Source organism: Hippoglossus stenolepis, chromosome 5 (assembly GCF_022539355.2).
Source record: "Hippoglossus stenolepis isolate QCI-W04-F060 chromosome 5, HSTE1.2, whole genome shotgun sequence".
NCBI lineage: Eukaryota > Metazoa > Chordata > Actinopteri > Pleuronectiformes > Pleuronectidae > Hippoglossus > Hippoglossus stenolepis.
The window spans coordinates 26,787,845-26,811,483 of NC_061487.1; the positions used below are offsets into that span (position 1 = coordinate 26,787,845).

Below are 23,639 nucleotides of genomic sequence, written 5' to 3' on the forward strand. Positions count from 1 at the left end.
TTCAGCCGAGTGTTATAAACATTAACGGACAAGATGGCTGCTAATAGTTATCTTTTTTCCAAACAAGAGAATAACAGATACAATATAATAAAGTAAAGGTCACTGTCGCAAACCTTTTGTTTCTTGTTCAGTTGTTAGGAAACATTTTAATGTCGTGTGTCTGATTCTATTAAAGGTGATTCAGTCAACCGTTACTCATCCGTCTAAATCGTCCAATCAAATGTTAGATTTTACATCTGTGTAAATGTCTGAAAGGAAGATTAATGGAAAAAGTTTGATTTGTTTCTATATCTGAAATACACAGAATAAAATCTTATAACATGAGTCAAGATGCAAATAGTTTCAATGACAAGTTCAATGAAACATGTATAACATTTAATGTTAATATAATATAAATATATAATAAAAGTCATCCTGTGAGAATCCTAAAATCCATCTGCTCTGCTTTGTGAGGACATTACAGTCTCTTTATTAAACTACATTAATATTCACTAGATGTGTATTTTTCACTCGTAAATATCAGGTTTTATTCTTTAAGATCCAAGAATTATTCTGAGAAATCAACGATAATGTTGAATAAAAAACACCTGATGTTAGAGAAAGTGAAGGAAAATCCATGTTCCTCCGACACGTAGCTCCTCCTTCCATCAGGTTCCATGTGTAATATTTCAAACTAAAACAGACAAACTGTGAAATAAGGACGTGATCAGATCAGAGTTGTTGTGAATTCTCTTTATTAGAAAAACGTTGTGTTGTTTTCTGACATCCTGTGAGCTCACAGCAGCGCTGATGAACCTGTGCAGAGTTTACAGAGCAGCCACTCAAACACGAGTGGAACAAAATTCATAACAAAATTAAATAAGTGGAAAAAATGGAGTTTACAACAAAAACTAGGAACCAAATCAAGTTATAAACAACAGATGGAGTGAAACATCAGAAAAATCCTCATCCATAAAAAACTCTTTGTAAAGAAACCGTTACACACACTCACACACACAGACACACACACACAGTCCACTGAAAAGAAATACAGTACTCTGTCTTTGAACATGTGAACAGAAAGAGACTCTCCTCCGCTCAGAGAAATCGAACTGAATGACGAGAGGAGGCTGCTGATGTGCTTCTATCCGTCCTCGTTCATTCGGACGCTGTGCGTGAGAAAAGGCTGCGACAGAAGGCAAAGTGGTGTTTCCACTCGGGAGGAGGGATGAGCGTAAACGTGAGGAGGTGGAGGAGCGAACGTTTGTGTTCACGCTGAAAACAACAAGTGGTTCTGCTCGAAGCCCGAGAGACGACGACGCTCGTCTCCGTGTTTCCAGACGTGTGCGGTGTTTCCTGTTTCTCTCGCCATGAATCTAAACTTAGTGAAACCATGTAAAACACTTGTTGGAGACAGTGCGAACGCGGGAGCGGAGGGTCGGGTGCAACCAGCCTCATCATGCAGAGGGCGACGGGGAGTCGGGGTCCGGCTCGTAGTGGTACGTGGCCTGAGTGTAGCTGTTGCCGTGCTGCTGGTTGCCGGGGGCCAGGCTGAGCGCCGCCTGGCTCGGACTGTCCTGCGCCTGCTGGTTCAGGCCCTCGAGGGCCTGCGCTGGCTGGGGGGGCGCGTTGTCCTCCGCCCACTGCCCGGGCGTCGGCTGCTGGGGGTCGTTGGCGGCCGGCGGCTGCGACAGCGTGTCCAGCTCGTCCACCTGCGGCCCCGGGGGGTGCAGCACCACCAGCTGGTCCTCTGGAATGTCTGCGGCGGCAGCGGCCAGGTTGGTGGTGGACTTGGACTTGACGCACTGGAAGTCCACGTGGCGGCTCTTCCCCTCCTCCTTCTCCCAGGACATGCGGATGAAGGGACGCTGGACGTAGTTGTAGATGACCTCTGGACGACCTCCGGGACGCCGCTTCACCTTCTCTTTGTAGGTCGGATATCCTGGAGGAGACGAACCAACGAGTCAGGAAACATCAACTCATTCTCCTACTGTCCAGTGAATAGTTAATCAATTAGCTTAGCTTAGCATAAAGACTGGAAACAAGTGGTAACAGCTAGCAGGGCTCTGTTGCAACTGAGAGTTTCTTGTTTTTCACAGGTCTCTGTCGCAGTGAGAAACCGTTCTAAACATTTTATAATAATAATAATAAACTTGATTTGTTTAGCAACTTTCAACAACGATAAAATATTCTCTAGACTTGTTTTTAATTAAATCTGAAATCTGAGCAGTAGTTTAATGCTAAAAATACTCAACTGAATAGTTCATAAATATAAAATATAATATAAATTCAGAATCTGAGAAGAGATTAATGTCAGCAGCATAAACGATGATATTTGAGAGTAAAGGAGTTCTTCTGTGCACCTTCGATCCCCAGACGGATCTTCTTCAGGCCTCGGTCCTTCAGCACAGATTTGGCCACGTCTCTGTTCTCGATGTATTTGAAGAAGCGATAGAGTTTGGTGCTGTAGATGACTGAGGAGAGAGAGAGGGACGTTCAAACATGAAGCAGCAGCTCGGATCAGTTTGTAAAATAAATGATTGTTTTTGAGGTTTAATAAAACATTAGTCTACAGGTAATAGATCTTTAATAAATGATCATAAAGTTCTTCCAGATGTTCTTCCTCTCTAACAGCCTGAAGATAAAACTGAAGTGGTGGAGCCACAGAAACATGATGTTCTAAAACAAAGCATCATAACCTGGTTCCTGTAACTGGAGCCGACCTGCCCCCCCCCCCACACTTGTTAAATTTACTGTGACTCAGCATCAGTGAGGACTTACTCTGTGAGTACTCCTCCCCCATCTGCGGGGGGTACTCCTCGTCCCAGTCCACCACGTCGTCGTCCGTCAGCACCACCACGTGACACTCCCTCTCTCCGCTCTGAGCGCTCGCCACCATCAGCGGCAGCACCATCTCCTCCAGGTAGCACTCGAACTGATGCCGCGCCCCGTCGTTGGACAGCTCGTGCATCAGGGCGCCTGCAGGAGGAGAGGTGAGGAGGCGAGGAGAGGAGGCGAGGAGACAAGGCGAGGAGACGTTATCAGACTTGAAAGTGAAATAGTTTGTAAAACTACAGAAGCTTTAGAAGTTTTCTCTTTTTCAAATGTTTTAAATTTAATTAAATTTAGAGTCAGTTTGAACTTTTGGAGTCTGACGCAGATACAGATGTTAGAGTAAAAACTTTCTGATACAATATATCGGTTGATATATACATTAAATGCTTATGACAAAGAAAAGGAATTGAGTCATGATATTTAACACTTAAAAAAAAACACTTTTTATGTCAAATATAAACAAATCTTTTCTGCAGTTTATTCTATAAAAGTAAAGTTCTCAGCTCCATAGAACCTGTGACTCATATTTGCCCATTTTATCAGGCAACCGATAAATCGATCAATCTCTAATTATGTTCAACTGAATATCTGATAATAATAAGATTTATCTCAGAAAGTGACACAAGTAGTGTTTAATGAACATTAACACAATAAGACTTACTTCAACGTATTTAAAACAAAGTGTGTAATATTTTAACATAGGAGACTTTTTAAGGCCCAAACTTCAGATCATTAAAACCCGGTGGAGAACCAGGATCTTATCAGAATAAAGAACCGACTGCTTCTACCTCCTGGGTTGAAATGACAAGACAATAACATGTACTGGTTTTATTATTTGTATTCATTGTTGTTTCAGGACGTCGTTGTGAGTCGGAGCTGCAGCTTCTCTCCTTATGACTGTTTACGTGTTTAGAGATTTCAGGGAGACTCTCCTGTAAACAGTGGTTCAACCAGTTCAGCTCCACTGTAACACAAGATAATGTCTGGTTGACCGGACACTTTAATTCTAAGTTCTGCTGCAGACGATGAACAAGCAGCGCTGCACCACTCATGACCTAAATACTACATCTGCAGAGCAGCTTTAACAAACATTTAAAAAGTACAAAGACAAATCAAGTGTCGAGTTAATGTGGATTTATTTCAATGTTAAATTAGAAACAAAGAAGCAGAAGCTAAAGAGTGAAATCTACATTCTGACGATGTGAGAGTGAAACAGAAGAGTCTGAGAAACAAGCTCAACATTTCACTGCTAATCGTGACCTACTTACACACAACACACACACACACACACACACACACACACACACACACACACACACACACACACACACACACACACACACACACACACCTCCAGCAGCAGCAGTCTGTGAGCTGAAGCTCTTCCTCCCACGCACAGAAGCACAATAACAACACAAACACACAGGTTGGCACAGCTATCTTTATCAGGCCTGACCAAAACCATAACCCTAACCCTAACCTACCCACAATGCACCTCTCACACCTGACCTCAACCAGGAGATCAGAAATGAGGTCCCCATGAGGTCGACTGGTCCTGACAAGATCAGTGTTTGTGATGGGAAAGGTCCCAAAGAGCTAATAAAAACGAGTATGCACACACACACACATCCAACAACATGAACACAAACAAACTCAGTTCCCACACAACGCTGAGCGAGCTGATCGGCTCAAACATGTCAACATCATCCTCTCCACTAGCGTCTGGGTTACAGCGGTTCCTAAGCGAAGATGAGCTGAAGTGTAAACGGTCGAACAGGACGAGGTCTTGTCCTCGGACCATGTGGGTCCCTCATCAAACTAAGTGCATGAGCAGAAAGTGGCTGCAGCTCGGTTCACACGCTGGGACGAGCAGCTTCATACTCACTGAGGTCTCTGCACTTGATGGTGCTGTAGCTGAAGGAAATGCAGAGGTAGTCACATGCCTCCCGCAGCTCAGGAATGGAAACTCCATCAGGACAGCGGATTATCCCCGACTTGTAGTAATCCTGCCATTTTCAGCAGCAGCAGCAGCAGAGAGAGAGAGAGCACGAGCACACACACACACACACAGAGCAAATGAACAAGTGGGCCGAGTGGCGGGTTGTTCACATGCACACACAAGCATGGGAGAGAAAACAAGACGCCATTATTGATGCTGAAACGCTCACACAGGCGGCAGAGATAGAGAGAGAGGGAGGGAGAGAGAGAGAGAGGGAGGGAGAGAGAGAGGGAGGGATGAGGAGGAGGAGGAGGGATGAAGAAGTGTTGACAGCAACGTCAGAGGACAGAGAGGAAGAGAGAGAGAGAGAGAAAGAGAGAGAAGAGAGAGAGAGAGAGAGAGAGAGAGATCCCTCCCTGCTCCACTTTCCATGCTCGCTCGCTCTGTGCAGCCTGTGTCACATGACTCAAGCACCACACACTGTGATGGAGCAGTGGGAGGAGGAGAAGCTCGCTCGCTCACTTCCTGCTCTCGGGGGGGTTTTGTTTATTCCCAGAGAACAAACACACTCATGCAAACATCGATTACATCATCAGCCACAATCCTGCAGTTATTAGACATCCACCTCCACAGAGAAGGTTGTGTGTCCATCTGTTAGTTTGCAGGGTCACACAGAAACTACCGGACGGATCAACATGAAACTCAGTGGAAGGACAAAGTATCGATCCAGGAATAATTAGACATATTTAAGGGACTGATATTTATGAGTGGGTGTAATTTGGTGCAGATCTAAATAAAAATCCAGATCATGTGGATTTAAATGTGGTTTCCAGAGGAGACTGTTCTTCTCGTTGGAAACGTCCTCACAAGAGAGCAGAGACAGATGGATTTCAGGAATCTGTCTGTTCTCGGTTTTTCATCGAGATTCATGAATTATTCTCTAAGAAATCAACGGAAAAGATGAGAAAATGTCTCGTTATAAATGTCTCTCAGTGTAAAAGAAAGTGAAAAACTTCATGGATCTGATTCTGAACCTAACGAGTTCTCTCTGAGTCGTAGAACAACCTTCCACCGAGATCTGTGGAAGTCGATTCAGTAGCTTTTGCATAATCATGTTAAAAAACAATCAGGTCATAATATAACAAAGAACAGTTTTGTGAATTAGAAAATGTAGGTTATTGATGTATATTTAATAATTTGCAAAAACCTTCTGCAAACATTTTAAATCTACAACCCAATAGAAACGTTCTGATTTCAAACAACAGGAAGACGTCGATTTCCTCTGTCGGCAAAGAGTGCAACGTAGTGATGGAGCGATGGAGCGAGGGGAGAAGAAAGGAAAGAAAGGAAGAGGAGAAAGAGAAGTGGAAGCAGGTGGATGTAAGGAGAGATGTGCAGGAGGAGAAAGAGAAGAAGCTATTTCAGTTTGTGTTTCAGAGGGTTTTGAACTCAGAGGTTCCAGAGACAGGACGGACTGAAGGAGGTGAAGGGAGCAGGTAAAAGATCCTGAGAAAAGAAACAGATAGAAACACAGCGATGGACAGGAAGTGACTCACATGCATGAACACACAGATGCTCACTCACCAGAATTGCTCTGAACACGGTCGAGCTGATGCCGTCGGCCACCTCAAACTCTCCCTTTTCATTGGGCCGTGTGAAATTGTTGTCCCGCCCAGAACCGAACATCCTGAGAACGAACAGAAACAGGTGATTGGTCGAGTTCCGACTGTGACGAGCAGATCAGGGATCAGTCAATCTGTGTTTGTTCCGTGTTCCAGCTTCAACCGAACCATTAAAGGAACCAGACACTGATGATTGTGAATAAAACCACTGAAAAGAGAATCACCCTGAGTAGGTGAAAGGATGTAAACACATATTTATCATCAATAAATCATTGAAATGTAACTCACACATGTACATGTTTATCACTAAAGCTGCTTTCAGACCTGCACTGACCTCTGGAGATGACGTTTCTAACATGGGACGGACGCAAAACTCGAAAAATACAAATATCTCAGGATGAAAAAGAGGATTCAAACTCGTAGAAGACGTAAACAAACACACGGAGCTCTCCAGAGACGTCTTTACTTCCTGCTGCTCTACACAAGCTCCACCTCGAAATATCAGGATTTCTGGATCGTGAAAATAAAACGTGAATTCTTTCAGACTGTAAAAAATAACCAACTCAAAAGCTGGAGATGTTTCATTATATTATGTAAAACAAAAATCGGTTCAGCGTACAACCAACTTATTATTTTAATTGGGAAAATTCCACATCCAAGTTGTGAAGGTCTCATCTTTTGAATCTTTTAGAAATAGATTTTAACGTTGAGTCTATTCAAGACACAAACATAAAAAAATGCTCCTGACTACTGTGATAAAAGAGATTAATTAAACTCATTATCTACCTTCTTGATAAGTATTATTATATTTCTATTGTTATGTTCAAGTTTTATTTTATTAAGTTTATTATATTTATATCAGCTGTACTGATGTATTACTTTATTAGTTGTGACGTCCTGAAGTTTCTACATGTTTGTATTCAAGGGTGAAAGAAGTATTTTAAATAATTAACATGTACACAACAGTTTGCCTGAATGTTCCAGTTGTTGTGAAGGCGTCTGACCAGGACAACGTGTGAGAGGCTGTAGAAACACGGCTCTGGTTGGTTTTGCTGTATTATTATAAAACGTGTTATTTCTCACCTGCCCAGCATGGTGTTGGGCTGAGCCGTGAAAATGGCCGGATCCACCACGAATCGTGTGTTGTCCACAATGAGCGTCACTCGCTCTCCGAGCCTCAGGCCGCCGCGAGGCCCCTCCTTGCTGCTGAGGTCATACACGTAGATCATGTCGCCCAGGGACTTGGAGTGGAGGTCGACTCCGGGGAGGCCCAGCGGCCGAGGTATTTGTCCTCCGATCAGAGTTCCTCCGATGTGGGAATAGGGAAGAGAGACCCTGGGGGGGCGTGGACTGGAGGATCTGGAGGAGGAGCCTCCATCACCGCGTTCTCGGTCTGAGGGGAGAGAGGGGGATGCGTGAAGGTCAATACAGGAAACTTCCATGTGTACTATGTAGTATGTAGTATGTGTACTATGTAGTATGTGTACTATGCAAAGGATTTTTGAGTTGCTGGTTGTACTGGGAGAAAGAGATGGAGACAGTGGCTGCGTTCGAGCCAGTGACTAAAAAACCTGGCTGCCATGTTTTTATAGTCCCGCCCTCACGACCAGATTTGTCTTTTGAAATAAAACAAGGATTTGAAATCCAGAGTAACCATAGTTACGTAGTTACTGATCCAACGTTATCTCTGGACACACAAATCGGACCTGAGCATAAACTTTGTGTATTTTAAGAAAGTCCTGCATCATCTACCTCTAAGAGACGGAGACAGTAACAGTAGAAGAACCTTTGGACGACAACAATAAAACCATCTTTCCTGTCCGCTCACCGTGCTGCCGCGTGGGGGAGGTCACGTTCCGGATGCAAGGCGTCAGCTGGCCCTCTCCTCTCTCGTGGGACGAGTCACGTGAGCGGTCGCTGGAGCGTCGCCGTTGTTCCCGGTAATGTTCCACTCCTCTTTCTCTGGCCCCGCCGGCAGCTCCGCCACTGGAGCTGGACCCGTAGAGACTCATGGTGCAAACCTGCCGCTGCTGCTGCTGCCGCCGCTGCTGCTGGTTCCAGTCCAACACTGACGAACCACGCTGCTGGTCACTGGTGGAGATAAGAACACACACGCAGTGAATAAGAGTCAGAAAGAGAGTCTTCAATTTCTCATCAACAAATTTGCCAAAAATTTATATTTTGGCAAATTCAATCGTGAGGTGATTTTTTTATCTTGTGGGCAAAATGCTGATCCTCCTGAATAAGACATTTCCGATACCGATATATTAGCTGATAAATATATTTTGAAAACGATTGCCAGTGATTCCCAAGATGTCATTATTGGACCCTTATGACAAAGAAATGTAAACGTGGCTTGATATGTTCCAGTTTCATCACAAATAACTAATAAATAAAAAGAAAACATAAAATACAACCAAATATAAAGGACTTGAATTAAGAAAATAATCATAAATGTACATCTGTTCTGAATTGTTTTTTCTGTAAAATAAAAGGTTTAATATCTGCAAATATGAACACCGATACCAAAATGTCTGTGAAAGACTCGATATTATCAGACAACTGATAAATCCATCGGGCTCTGTTCATATCCCAGACAAGCAGAACAGTAGATATAGTCCGGGTGAAGCGGCACTTGAACGCTCCACGTGCCGAAGGAGAGACCAGCACGACCTCGGCTGAAGAAACTACCGCTGCACATGGAGGAGACAATCATTTCAAAAGTTGCCGAACAACTCCTGAGTCATTTGGACAGAACGTCGAGTCCGAGTGGGATCACGCTGCTCGTCACACAGCGATCAGAAACCCACTCGTGTGCGATTTCATGGAACAATTACGATGGATGATTTGCTGGTGCACGGACTGGAGTCTCTCCGGGCACACTCACACAGGCGCTGGTGCAGAAACTGCTCCGAGGGTAGAGGGTTCGTTTGGTGCGTGCCGAGCGGCGGAGCGACGAGAGAGCCCTTAAAAAGTCTGCAGTCAACTCGTGTGAACCCTTACGAGAGCTGAGTGCTGCAGAAACAGGGCTGACAACAAACCACCGACGTCAGCTCGCAGCTGCGCACACACACACACACAGACACACACACACACACACACACACACAACCTCCAAGTATCCATTAGTGAGTGCATCCAAGTGAAACAATCAGAGCGAGTGGAACTCACTTACGTAAAGAACAACAGAAACGGCCTCGACTGTTTACTTGTCTCCACATTGGGAGATGTTTTCGACTGATGGATAACGACCCTTCAATCTTCCCTCAGAGGCGCCGGTGATTCCTCAGCGGTGATCTGTAATTCACTTTTTTTCCCAGAGACAAGACAAGCAGCCCTGAGAGAGCCGTTGTAATATCGGCCCTCCACTTCACAGCGGATATTAACACTTAGGCTGCTTTCAGACACGAACTTCGGGAAGTGTCCAGACAAATTGGGTCTGGACACTTTGCGGACGTTTGTCTTTCACAAATGAAGAAGGAGATATTCAGGCGAGGGGCGGAGCCTGTAGAGCAGCAGGAGGAAGGACATGACGTATAAGTTCTGCTCTGGATAGATCACCAAAAACTCTGGAATCTTGCCTTTTTTCCAAATTGCATCTTCTGCGTGTTATTTTTCTGTGAATCTCTGTCTCAACTTCAATGTCATCTGATTTCATGTTGTGTCTGATCAACAGTCTAGAACACGAGGATATTAAATTTACTGGAACATAACGAATTGATCTCCTGACAGTCATTTACAGAACTAATCGAAATGTCACTCAGGAGAGCGCAAACCATCGCCAAGGCCTAACTGTCGTTTTAAATTCAATCAGGCTGCTCTACACTGCTCACACTCATAGATATGAATAAACCTGATTTTATTCATCAATATCTCTGCATCAATCTCTCGCCTTGTTAAAGAAAGAGAAAATTCCTGGATCTGCCCCTTTAATCAAATCCAATTCAAAATGTAATTAATTCTCTGTGAAACTGGTGAACATATAAAAAAAAACAAAACATCCCATCTCTCAAGGTTCAAGAAACTGAAAACTTCCTGGTTTCACGACAGTTGAAGAGTTTCTTTCTCGACTCATGTTCCTTCCACCAAATTTCCTGGAAATCTATTTAGTCGATTTTTCATAATCCTGCTGATCCTCACTTAATAATTTGGTCAATTCAAAAATAAACATAACAGATTGATCTCCTGAAAGCCGTTAAATCAACTAATCACCTAATGAAAGATTTTGCTACCGATATAAGTCAAAAGTATTCATACTAATTACAGCACATTATTACTCAGCAAAAAACCCATTTAAATTCCCGCAGTTGTGTAGATAAATGTGTGCGTTTCACTGCGCCGGTGCAGTTGTGTATCTGATCAATAGCGTTGAGGCACAGACGCTTCCAGGTCTCGGTAATGAAGAGCGTCTTGCTCTCTTGAGAGGAGCTGCAATGAAATATGATGATGATGATGATCGTCTACTGCATCAGAGATGGAAACTGAAGAGCAGGTGGACCGACTTATTTTTATCGTTTTATAAAAATTGAATTAATGACGTATAAAAGGAGCAGCGTGCCACTTCCTGCTCGGCACAGCAGTGGATACACATGAATAAACCACTAACACATAAAGCTCCGACCTACTTTGCTGAAGCAGATTTTAAAACGTAGGTGTTATAATGTTACAATAAAAAAGAAAACTAATCAAGTGAAGAGTGCACTCTCCATTAATGAATAAATCATAATTATTATTATCGTTACCTTTAACTGGTGCTGCTTTCATTGCTGCTGTTATCATTAATATCATCATTACATCTTTAAGTAGCGATATTGTCATCGTAACAACCATAATCGACTGTATTCTGACATGTTCCTGAAGCTACCTGGAGGAGCTGTATGTGAGAACACAAACATCCGAGTCTGATGCTCCAGAACTTTTCCTGCCAGCCCTTTTATCCAAGTGAGAATACAGCAGGAACATTTCAGGAAAACTCACAGCAGGCGAGTGGACGTGTTGATGACGTTTCTAACGCAGCCGATGTGAAACTGGAAGAAATATCTCACAAAGACACCAGTTTGGAAAGATGATGAAATCCCAGAGCGTTCGGTGATAAGAGCCAATGAGGATGAGCTGTAAACAAAACAACGTGACCTCCACAGCAGCATTTATACGTCAGGCTCCGCCTCCTGCTGCTCTACACAGGATCCACACCTCGAAGAAATGCTCCAGAAAGGTTCCTCTCGTGAACATGTCCGACCTGGACCATCTCACGCTGCGTTCTTCACACTCCGGGAAACAGATTTCCAGACATTTTCCCAGGTTCATGTGTGAAAACAGCTGATGTTAAGTGCCTTGAAATAATGTGCGTGATTTGGAAGCATATTAATAAAACAGAACTGAACTGAATTACTAGATACTTCTGTTTTCCTGCATCACGTCTGGTGAACAGGTTTGTTTGGGCCGAGCTTTGAGCTTCATGCTGAGAGAACACCATCGCTGGATACTGACTGTCAACGTCTTGGTCGACCAGGTAGCTGCTGACGTCACTGGCTGGTCGGTCGACTGACGGACTGATGTGAGAGGATATTTGGTTAAACTGACCCAGACAGAACAGACCAGAGAACCAAACCATCCACAACACAGTGTGATGACTGGTCTTCACCTTGAATCCCCTCCAACACCTACTGCACCCAGTCAAGGTCAACGATTTATTGCTTTTGATGGAGGAAGACACAACCGTCTACACAAATCATTAACACAACCCTACCCTACATCTAAAGATTTAAATATACATTTACCAACATTAAAGATGTTTAGATAATCAATGCATAGGCTGCAAATTCACTTTTGAATTTCAAACTCTGTTCATTTGATCTCGGAGTTCAAAGACTAAACCGAGACCTCCTCACTTTCTTCTCCTGTTTTCTGTCTAGCATCCCCGTGTGTCTGCAGAGTCTGGAGATGTCCTTGAACACAAGACGAGGGTCACCACAGCAGCCGTCTGCCTCCGTGTGCTCAGGTGAACCAGATGACGTGGAGAGAGGACATCCTGCCTCTTGTTACAGCTCCGGCATAAAGGATCGTTATCGAAAGACAAATAACACTTGTCAGGTGTATTGTTCATTTTCCTCAAGGTTAGACGAGCATGGTATTTGACAATCAGGTTTCCCCTTTTGTAATAGAGACAACGAAGTGTCAAAGTAACTGCTATTTGGTGATTTATGTAATTACACGAGAGCCTGACACAGCATAAATGTTTTATCTCTGATGGGATTCAATGTATAAACCAAAAGCCGCTCTTGCAGCCAAACAGGCAGGCAGCCAGTGTCCGGATCAGCCGAGCGAACAAAGGAACCGAGGAGGCAATATTTCACTCATAACATTACAGCAGCTCCTCTCCTCTTTCGCGTGGCCGCCAAGATTTCACTCGGCCGGCCAGAAGAACGAGAGGGGGGGCTAATGTTTCACTTTGTCCCGTTTCCTGTCACCGGGCACCAGCCTCCACATGCACCTTTCTCCCTTTGTTGGGAAAAAGCCAGTGATGCTCGGCTGCTGCATCAAGGTCTAACACGTACAACACGAGCCCGTCCAAGACACGACAACTCAGACAAGAGGTGCAGAGCGTCCGAGGAGGAGGTCTATTAACAGCACGAGGTGGGAGCCCCGAGGGGTGAGGGTCCCATCTATTATTTAGGGGCTGCTGACACAGACGTGCTGACGGGCAAAGGCAGTAAAGCTGCAGTCTGCAAAAAAATAATAAAAAGACTATAAAACAGAGAAATGTCCCTTTAACAGCCGCCTGGCTGCAAAGAAACCATGCAAACCCGGAATGAGCATAAAGAATAATGAGATATTGAGGAGATTTTTCATGAAAGATGCTGATTTGATTTCCCTGCTCAGCAGCAGCGGAGGGAAACAGCCTCACGCCGGATGACGGTGTGGGATCCTCTCTCTTAAACCCTGTAATCACAGTAAATCACCACAACAATGACGGGGCTGGATGCGGCTCCGGGGCTGCGGAGGAGGGGGAGGAGGAGGAGGAGGACGTGCACCTACCGCTCGGTTCCGCGGGGCCGGCTGAAGACAAAGCAGCAGGGGATGAGCTGCGGGATGACCGCGGCGCAGAAGCCCGGAGCTCCTCCGAACAAAGCGGGCTCTCCGGCAGCTTCGGCAGCTTCAGCATCCTCGCTCATTACTTTGCAACTTCCTCAGCATCGTCTCGCACCCACTCGACTTCTCCTCCTCCTCCTCCTCCTCTTCGGTTAATCCGGATTAAAAAAAAACCGGGACCGATATGAATCCGCGCAGAGCTGGGGACCGTGCGCAGCGGAGACGCGCACCGGCTCATTCAGAGAAACTGTGAATGGCCGCGTGCTCGACCGGAGCCGAGCGATGCTGCGTTCACGTGCTCCTCGTTTTCCCCAGCATCCCGAGTCTCCACGTATAGGGATGCTGGTCGTTAATAGCGACATCCAAAAGAGAAACTTGCGAATTACACGACTGCTCTTTGATGGAACACATCAATGCTGGTTTTAAACGGTTCAGGGTGTAAGATTTAGGTTAAAGGGAGCTATTGAATATAAAATAATAGATGTTTTTTCATCTAAATTGTACGAATTGTTGTTTTCTTTACCCTAGAATGGGCCGTTTATATTTACATTTCTTCGCCTTCCACTTTCAACACCGAGTTTAAAAAGATATAAAGCAAGACAAATATAAAATGATAAATATGTACAATAAAGCGTCCGTGCAATGTAGTGCAAGAGACAGTAAACAGATGCATGGTCTTATTGTCTAAACACCGTTTGAGTTTTTATGACAACTAAAGCTGCCACAGGTTCTCTATCATGTTTGGAGGGTGAGGTGAGGGGTGTTCAGCTGCAACATGACACTTCACCACTAGATGTCACTACATTCTACACACTGAACCTTTAATATCACATTTATTACCTTTTTAGAATATAGGACACAATGGTGAATGTCCCTTGTACGTTTGAAGGTCTCCTGCACTATTTAATTTAACAACTAACAGCTGATGTCATAGGGACATAACTTCCGTTGTGCACCTTTGTGTTTTGGCCTTGAAATCAACACACAGGCCGAACCTGAGGGTCCACTGGGGCTAAAGGTGAATCTGACTGGCTACTGGCTTGTATGGCAGAACCATGAAAGCCATGTGGCCACTCAGTAGATCAGACATCATTACCTCTTTGCCTTTTTAAACTAAACACTGTCCCCTTACAGAACATCGCACAAGATGGAAAACATCCCTTCTATGTTCCACCGCACTAATTATTGCTGCAGCCAGCTGATGTGAGCTGATGTCAGTGACCACCAGGGGATGTTAGGGACATGTCTTCACTTGTGTACCATAGCGTCATCATGTGTTTCGCCCACCACAGGCTGGTCAGACCTGGGGGCGTGTCCCCAGCATCTTTCCTCCTGATCCAGAACCATCCGGCTGCAGCGTTCTGCAGTGAGTGTGATTCTTTTATGGTCTGGCGCAGGACCATATCTACATCTGTGGGTTGAACATGGCTCATAACACCACCTAGTGTCTCTAACCGGCTTGGATCCTGCCGGGTCAATGCTTAGGTGGAGTCATGATGACATTTATATGTATATGACCAAGGTAACACCCTCCAATCAAAGGCAGGCGTCACCCCTACACCACCAGTGACCCCCCCGTGAGTGTGAATCTGGAAAGCTGTAAATCTATGGTGAAATCAAACCTCTACACCAACACATCCAGAGACGTCCTCCATCCTCTCCTGTCCTCCTGCTGTCTCTCACTCAAACACACACCATTTGGCTAAAAGGAAACTTCTGACATAAAATGTATATCTTAAAAGTACACCTATCTATCATCTTTGGCCTTATCCTCTAGCCCCATTTAAGCTAGTAAGTATTACTCGGACCAATGACATGACTCGATATCTGTGATACCCACATCATGTGAATGTATTATCAAGTAGACTACTCTCACGAGAAGTGTCCCAAAGCCTCCCTGGGATAAATATGAGATGACATATATGTTTACCACTAATCAAAGAGTCATTAAATACAAATATACAAACACAAGCCTTTGGAAGTGTAAAAATGCAACAAGCTAGCAGAATGCTAAAGGTACCTTTAGCTAAGCTACATGAAGCCTGGAGGAGGAATCCGTCCTGATTCTGTCTCATCGTCTCTAAACTCGGACTCTGTCCAGTTGTCCCCTGGACTCGTTGTCCTCCCTGTTTCTGACTCGACGTGTTGCTTCTCACAAACTTCACAGCGGATCAAAGGATTTTTTTTTTACACTTTTTTTTTTTGGCGTTGACCTGCTAAGTTAGCATTTAGCCGCCGAGCTAACACGGCTCAGAGCACAGGCGGTCGGGGCTAACGTTAGCTAACGTTAGCTTAATAAAACCCAGCTTTTAACAACGGTACCTGCTTGTGTTGCATCCCCGAGTGGACGGTTCTTCTCCTGGACACAGAGACACTCCGACACGCGAGGAACCGAGCGCACAGGAGACACGGGAACAAACAATAACACGAGTTTTCCCGGTGACTGTTAGCTCACATCCGCTCCATCTTTGTTTTGGTTCGCGGAGATCACGTGGGCGATGTCGCGATACGACACCAAATCTCGCGTGAACAGCGATTGTTTGATTCAATTTCATTTATTCCTTCATACTATCACAGGTACAAAAAGCAAATCGCACAATTACACATTTATACTTGATAGTTCAATTAGTGTGCGTATAAAAATATACAATTTACTTCAAGTTTACAGCTAAAACATGCGTTTACAGTCCAAATACTGGTTAAACTAGCATTATGAGATCATGATATGAAATCAACTATATCCTATCAATTAAATATATTTAAACTAGACTGGTTTATAAATATAACAGTGTTGGTCCAGCTCTTCACCTCCTTCAGTTTAAGTGCAAACACAACAAGGTAAAAGTTTCATAAAGTCATAAATAAAATGTCACAACTGAAGTTTGTGACCCCCAACCCAACCACCCCCCTAAGACATATAATAAATAAAACAAGTGCATTGTTATAATTAAAATAACAACTGGAGACGTTTCACTTGAAATAGACAGCAGCCTGGAACTCGGTAAGAAGAATGTTGTAAAGAGGAAAACTAAAAATAAATTTTAAATCACGTCTGCGGGGACTTGAGCAGTTTCTCCAGGAAGGTCAACGCCTGGATCTCCTCCGGTGTGAGCTCCGGCCCCGGCGGCTGCTCGGGACGCGGCCTCCTCCTCCTCGCCCGCGCCGCCTCCGGGCTCCTGCCCCGGGCCGCGGCCGTGTGGAGGCTCCGCAGCCGCAGCTGGAGCCAGTCCCGCCGCTCCTGCAGCTGCTGGTGCTCCCGGAGGTTGTGCATGAGCTGGACCTCGCTCACCGTCCTCTTCCTGTACATGTGCACCAAGAGACAGGCAACGCATTAATTTACCTGAGCAGCAAAACGCAGGCTGCTGATGAGGGTCAGTTAATTAAAATGTTAATTAACAACCTGCAAGAGGTATAAGGACCTTGTGGTGCAATGTAATATATAGAGAGAGATTTTATTCTATTCTATTTAGACTTTTCACCTGTATTTATTCTGTTTACCCCCCATGTAAATCAATAAAGGATTCTTATTGATTCTTATGATATGAGTTGATCTGAGAGAGGATGTGGTGAAGTTACCTGAGGGGGCGTCCTTCACTCAGAGTGGACAGGTGTAAAATGCAGAGTGAAATAAACACGATGGTGTGAAAGTCCATATTTCGCATGTTGACCTTCTCGACCTGTGAAAACAAAAACAAAGTCAAAATCATATTTTATCTTGTTGCTTTCAAAGCTTTTCATGAATTTAATATTTTGTAAATCCCTCTGGGAGTGGGGGTTGTCTTACATGATGAAAATCAATTCAGTTTTATCAAGATTTAAGTTGTTTTGTCTTGAAATCATCATTTTAAATGATCAAGTACATCACAATCCAGCCGAAAAGATGAAATGAACCAGGAATAAACTTGATTTGAGACGTGTCATCCTCCTCTACATCCCGACAGAGATCATTTAAACCCTGCTGAACGTACCTGTGGTGGGGGGTTCTCCTCAGTAAAGGTTTTCTATGGAGTCGGTCTCCCTCTGGTGTTAAGCTCCAATCAGTTATGATGAGCACTGGACTCTCTGGCCTCCTTTTATAGCCACTGGGCTCAGCCATTGATGAGCCGCCTTCATTATTGCTGCTGATGTCACACGTCCAGCTCCTGGAGGAAGAGGAGGAGGAGGAAGAGGAGGAGGAGGAGGGTTGACAGGAATGGCAACACCTCCTCTGAGCTTCAGGCTTTCACCGCTGTCATGTCTTCAGACCGAATGAATGTCTCTGAGTGTTAAATACCTGACACACACACACACACACATACATACATACACACACACACACACACACACACATACATACACATACATGCACTAACATTCAAAATCTAATGAATGTCTTTATTACCTGCATGTATTGATTATGTGAAATATATTCTTATGATTGTTTCCACATTTTTTATTGTAATACTCCCATAAAAGTATGAATATAAGTTTCACATAAAACTGGGCAAAACTGCACTTTTCCAAACTTAAAATTTTTCATGCTTCTTTCTTATTTTCTTCTAAACTGGTCGGATCTATTAGTCCACATCTGACGTGACCTTTTCTTGTCCGACTCCCAGCCCGCCTCACAACAATAGCACCAACGTTGGGATGGATTTACGGCGCCCGCTGGCCCTTAGGAAGTCTCCCTGGTTACAAAGGCACTCGACCCAGGAATTAACATTGTTTTAATGAGTTGGTCATCCCAGAAACAGGAGCTTTAACAGAGAGCTGACGTCAGAGGAAACTTCCTGAATCGAGGCGTGAGGGAGGTTCAGGAGGTTTGTCAGCAGATGATGCCGATGCCGTCACTGTCTGAACGTCTGTCGGAGTCACAACCTTTTTCACATCTATTGTTTGATTCAACTGGAACTTTCACAAATTTCAAGACTGTTTTAGAACGATTGTCAGTGAAGAAACTGTTGGGCCATGAAATCAAATATAACTTTTTTTTTGTGTAGAATTCCCTTTTATCGTGTCACTATCTCTGCATCACATCTCTGAGGAAGAAACACACGGAGGGGGAAACACAAAGGAGGGAATTTTGTACTAAAAAGGCTTTAACATTGGAGGAGCTCAGTTTGAGGTAACTCCCTCCGACTGCTGAGGCCTCATGTTACATTCACATAAAGTTTAACATTTTAACATTTTTGCACAGAGTTCAGTTAAAGGGTCAGTTCACTCAAATCACAGAAAACACAACGTCTCTCTCCTCTGTTGGTAAATGTACTGAATATATTCTGCTTTTATTTGCTCTATTCTCAAGATTTCACGTTGTTTCATGTGAGTGTTATTTGGTTGAACTCAACCTGAAACCTTTGAGGGAAAATTTCAGGTGAACTCTATTTGAGAACACAAATGTCAAGTCAGTTGCTCCAGGCCTTTTTCTCAACTTTCCTGTCAGTTAAATGAGTGTAAAATGTCAGTGTGAGCCCAGGAGAGCGAGTGGGCGTGTTGATGATGTTTCTAACACAAAACTGGAAGTAAACAAATATCTGAGGAGGAAACAGAGTAGATTGAGGACGTCATTGAGGACGTCATTGAGGACGTCATTGAAGGCCGACGGCAGTAATCGAAGTGCTGTCAACAAAAGAAGCGGTTGTTGTGAACGCGTCATGTCTGTTCCAGTTTTGAATAATTCTGCTGACAGACAAACAAAAGGGCAGAGGTGAAAACGTAACCTCTTTGGCTGTGGTCATTAGAATAATAAAAGTTCAACGGCTGTGTCTGTGTTATAGTGTGTGTTTTATTTTTAGTTTATGATCTATTTGTGTTCAGGCCTCTCATCTTTAACGGTTTATTCAGTTTATCCTCAGCCACAGGTGTCTCAGGGGTGATCGGTCCACAGCACCGCACACTGCAGAGAAACCTCCTCCTGCTAATATGGTCACAGCGCACACACACACACAACCACACACGAAGGTATGAGTTTTCCAAACGTAACAGGAGCTGGGAATGTCCAAGTCATGACACAAAGGCTGAGTTCGTACCAAGCAGCTCAACCTGCGGTGAAAAAGATTCCAGATCAGATTCTACAAACTGGACTCATAGAGAAGATGTTTCTCACGATGAAGAATCATCAGCCTCGTGGGCTCCTTCCGCTCCAGAGGGAAGACGAGCATGACAGCGTCAGCAGAAAAGCAAAAATATACAAACTTCTTCTTCAGTTCTTAAAGTTTTTACTCGCGAAGTGTTTCATTGAAGCGATTAGCAGACGTGAATGAGCCGTCAAAGTTCCCCCCTGACATCGAGGCATCTAGTGATCAAACACCAGGACGGATCCTCGCCTGACGTCAGCCGCTGCACCTGTTGAAGCACAAACAAATGGCTCGAGTGCTCAGTGATTCAAGCTGTTTACATACCAGCCTCACAAGATTTACGGCGTTCGCTGCGGCCCTTCAGAGACACTGACCTCCACTCCCTTCCCCGGGATACTAAAACAGACTATGGTGGCCACGGCCTGTTTAGATGACACCCGCTGAACACGTCGACCTCTGACCTCAGCTCAGGGTCCTAAAGTTTGTCATCCTCATTACCTCACGCTGCCTCAATGTGCGGCATGCAGAGGCAACAAGGTGCGTGGGAATATAACAAGGTAAGAGAGTGGAAGTCCCACCTCAACATCATAATGTGACAGTCACAGGTACAGAAATACTCCTGTTCCCGTTCACATCCAGAGCCTCTGATCTAAGTGGAGCTGTAAACATCACTGCAGCGAGTCAGGTGCATCAGTAAGACAAGCTGCTTCCAAAGACTCAGGAATAGTCGCAGGGGGAGTAAATAAGGCGAAGGCGTCTATTTCAGACCAGGCGTTGACTTTTTACGGAGGGTGACGGCATGTCCTGAGACTTCTGACAGAGAAGATAAATAACATCACACAGATGCTTCGCGTCTCAGGTCGCTCACAGGACGGTTTGGAGAAAACAAGAGTTCAGATCAATACAGATGTTGTGATTAAGAAGTGGATTTATATAGACAAAGAAACAGATTCAAAAAAAGAGAAAGGATCTGGTTGGGTATTTCAAAAAAAGACTGGATCAGCCCCTGATCCGTATCCACGCCACGTTTCATGACTTCTTTCTTGGAACATGTCCCGTCCTTCCTTTTACCTTTTGTGGAAATCTGTTTGGCAGTTTTGACGTAATCCTGCAGACAAACAAACAAACAAGCAAACAAACAAACAAACAAACAAGCTAACTAACTAACTACCTAACTAACTAACTAACTAACTAACGGACAGGGGTGAAAACATAACCTTCTTTACTTCATTTGGTCAAATTAAAATAATCATTAGTTCTGATTTTATTGTTATATTCTTCTTAAAACAGACTAACTCTCGACACTGAAAATGAAACAACATGTTTCGAGGCTGTTTTTGATGAAAGAGATTAGAACAGAATCTTAGTTAGTTTTATAATATTTAGTATAAACTAAAAGAGCGACTCTAACAATTGAACTGATCACAGATAAATGTCCTACAACATATTGAGCAGCCCTGAGATTAGTCAATGAGTTGCATGCACCTTGCGGTTCAGCGTGATTGACAAGGTTAACTGTCAGGTTCAACCTCAGCGTGAGCTCATGATCATTACTCGTGTCGGACGGCGTCCGTTTCCCAGAACTGAGATGTCCCGTCCTGCCTCCTTTAAGGCAACGCACCGTCACCTCACTGCCACCAGACACCCCCACATTACTGCAGCCTGAACTCACTTCACTCAGCTGAGGGCGCTCTGAGCAGGGTTTAAACACATTTCTCTCATTTAACAGATAAACAATAAGAATCATTTGTGGGATATTAGTCCACTTTGCTCTGTTTGCATCTCTTCTCATCAAATCCACAAAACTTATCAACAAAATCAATCAATCGATCAATCGATCAATCAATCGATCGATCAATCAATCAATCAATCAATCAATCAATCAATCAATCAATCAATCAATCAATCAATCAATCAATCAATCGATCAATCAATAGTCTGTCAGCTTCTTTGTCCCCAGACACTTTTATCTACTTACTTAGTTTAGTTTTTAAGTTTCATTAGTTAATCTTAACAAAGTAAATCCATGACAAAAAATGAATGTGACACAAAGACTCGTTTGGAAAGTGAAGCCAACACATATGTGCCTGAAATCATTATTCTCTCAAAAGACCAGCAGGGGGCGACTCCACTGCTTGTTTCTATAGAAGTCTATGAGAAAATGACTCTACTTCTCACCTTATAACTTTACTAAACACTTTCCAAAGGAGTTTATGTCTCAATCTCGAGTTTTAAGTCCTTGTCACTACACCATGATTTTTATTTTTTAAATTATGAACCACTTAGAGTCAAATAGACCATAAAGCAGTGTTTGTCCAGCCAGTAGAAAGGACCAATCAAACCCCGGCTCAGCGTTACGTCACCTCGAGGTCACCGTGGATCCTTCTACATGCTTGGAACTTGAGGGGAGGGATGATTAAGACGAAGGTTTAAAGGAACCTGAATTCTAATCCAACGTGAAAATTATTTTGAGAGATAATAAAATATACAATAAAGATGTGAGATCGTCATGAGACATTCAGGTCCTCGCAGCCACCACTAAACTGAGCTGCTGAAACAATAACTGGACGTTTAACACGTATGTTGAGAAAGGTTTATTCTTTCTTATTCAACTTGTCGGTGACTCCTGAGTCATTCGAGTGAATCCCCCCACACACACATTTAAAGCTGCAGGACAGAAACAGTCTCACTCATAATAACGTCCATAAACTCCCAGTCGGACCAGTAACAGAAGAAAAACCACAGGACGAACTGAGCTCCACCAGTAGGTCGCAGCTTTTCAACAGGAGATTACATTAGAGTCTTTTATGTATTGTGGCCACCGGCCTTCACGCATCTCTAAATAGATTCAAGGCTTTTTAAAAATGATAAAGTTGAATTCATTCCACATCATTCTGAACATTCAGCCTCAAACCTAAGTGATCAATTAATAATAATAACTTCATTTGTATAGCTCTTATCCAAACAAGGTTACAAAGTGCTTCACAAACATCCATGGCAAAAAGATGAATGAACTAATATAAAAGGTCTTCAATTCACAACATAATAAGGTCAGGAGCTTATGATTTACAGAGAAAACCCGACAGTTCCCACAATGACAGTTGGTTTAGCAGATTTCACACAGCTTCATGCTGCAGCTGAATATTAGACGTTGAAAACAAAACACTTAAAACACTTTAACACAAAACATATGAGCTGAAGCATCAAACAGATGATGTGGTAGAAACCTACAAGTCACATCAAGTCTGAAAGTCTCTCTGGTTGTGTTTGTGACACATATTCTGTCACAGTGATGAATATATTTTATTAATTTCCTCGTGTTTTGTCCATTTGAAAGTGATTTTTTAATTTGTGTTATTGTCTAAGAGTTAATGTGAGATAAGATAAATAAGATTTCAAATGATTTTGATCACATAACCTTTCTGTGGTTAATATTCTTTCTTCCTTTGCAGTATAATGATCAGCAGAATGAAGAGCAGATAACAAGTTGGCGACATCTAGTGGTGAAAATCTGCAGAGTTTCTGAAGCGATCATCTTTTGGAAACATTTTTTTTCCAAAAGATGATAACAAAAGTTTTCCAAAGGATTTGATCAAGGAAAATGACCTTTTAGCTTTATAATAATACAATATAATATATAATAATAATATAACTGTGATCAATAGTGAATCTGCACTAACATATGCAATTTTATACAAAGTGTTATATAAAGAAAACTGTTTTGTCTTTTCAGTCTAAAGTTTATATTTATCTGTTATAATTTTTTAACTGAAATTTTAATTTTTACGTTTTTGCTCCACAGGAGTTTAGGTGTTTTAGAAAAACATAATTTTGTGTTTGTCGAAATATGTCTGTTGAAGACAGTGTTGTCGTCTCAGCTAACTGACACTCGCGGTGTCTTTTATCTCTATTATTATTACTATTATCATTATTATTACCATTATTATTCATGTTCAACCTTCTGTTGTGTAGCACTTTGTACTTTGTGATGAAAAATTGCTCTAAGTTTTTAAAAACACTTAAGACTTAATTTTGTCCTTTTTGAAATATCAATTTTTTATTTAGACTTTTATGTAGACTGTAATTTACTTTTTGTCTTACATTGTATTATTATTTA

At 43.2% G+C, this 23,639-nt stretch overlaps 2 protein-coding genes across 2 annotated transcripts; both read right to left on the reverse strand.

Annotated features, from left to right (window-relative positions):
• Positions 1-713: 713 nt before the first annotated feature.
• On the reverse strand, positions 714-13,730 carry btbd10a (BTB (POZ) domain containing 10a). The gene is made up of 8 exons (XM_035157458.2): positions 13,413-13,730; positions 8,204-8,466; positions 7,459-7,768; positions 6,338-6,440; positions 4,700-4,820; positions 2,761-2,958; positions 2,343-2,453; positions 714-1,921 (listed from the first exon to the last, which is right to left on the reverse strand). The coding sequence occupies exons 1-8, from the start codon at positions 13,547-13,549 to the stop codon at positions 1,437-1,439; spliced, it is 1,728 nt and encodes a 575-aa protein (XP_035013349.1). The 5' UTR covers positions 13,550-13,730; the 3' UTR covers positions 714-1,436.
• Positions 13,731-16,102: 2,372 nt separating this feature from the next.
• On the reverse strand, positions 16,103-17,738 carry pth1a (parathyroid hormone 1a). The gene is made up of 3 exons (XM_035157378.2): positions 17,435-17,738; positions 17,043-17,143; positions 16,103-16,765 (listed from the first exon to the last, which is right to left on the reverse strand). The coding sequence occupies exons 2-3, from the start codon at positions 17,126-17,128 to the stop codon at positions 16,513-16,515; spliced, it is 339 nt and encodes a 112-aa protein (XP_035013269.1). The 5' UTR covers positions 17,129-17,143; positions 17,435-17,738; the 3' UTR covers positions 16,103-16,512.
• Between the last annotated feature and the right edge of the window lie 5,901 nt (positions 17,739-23,639).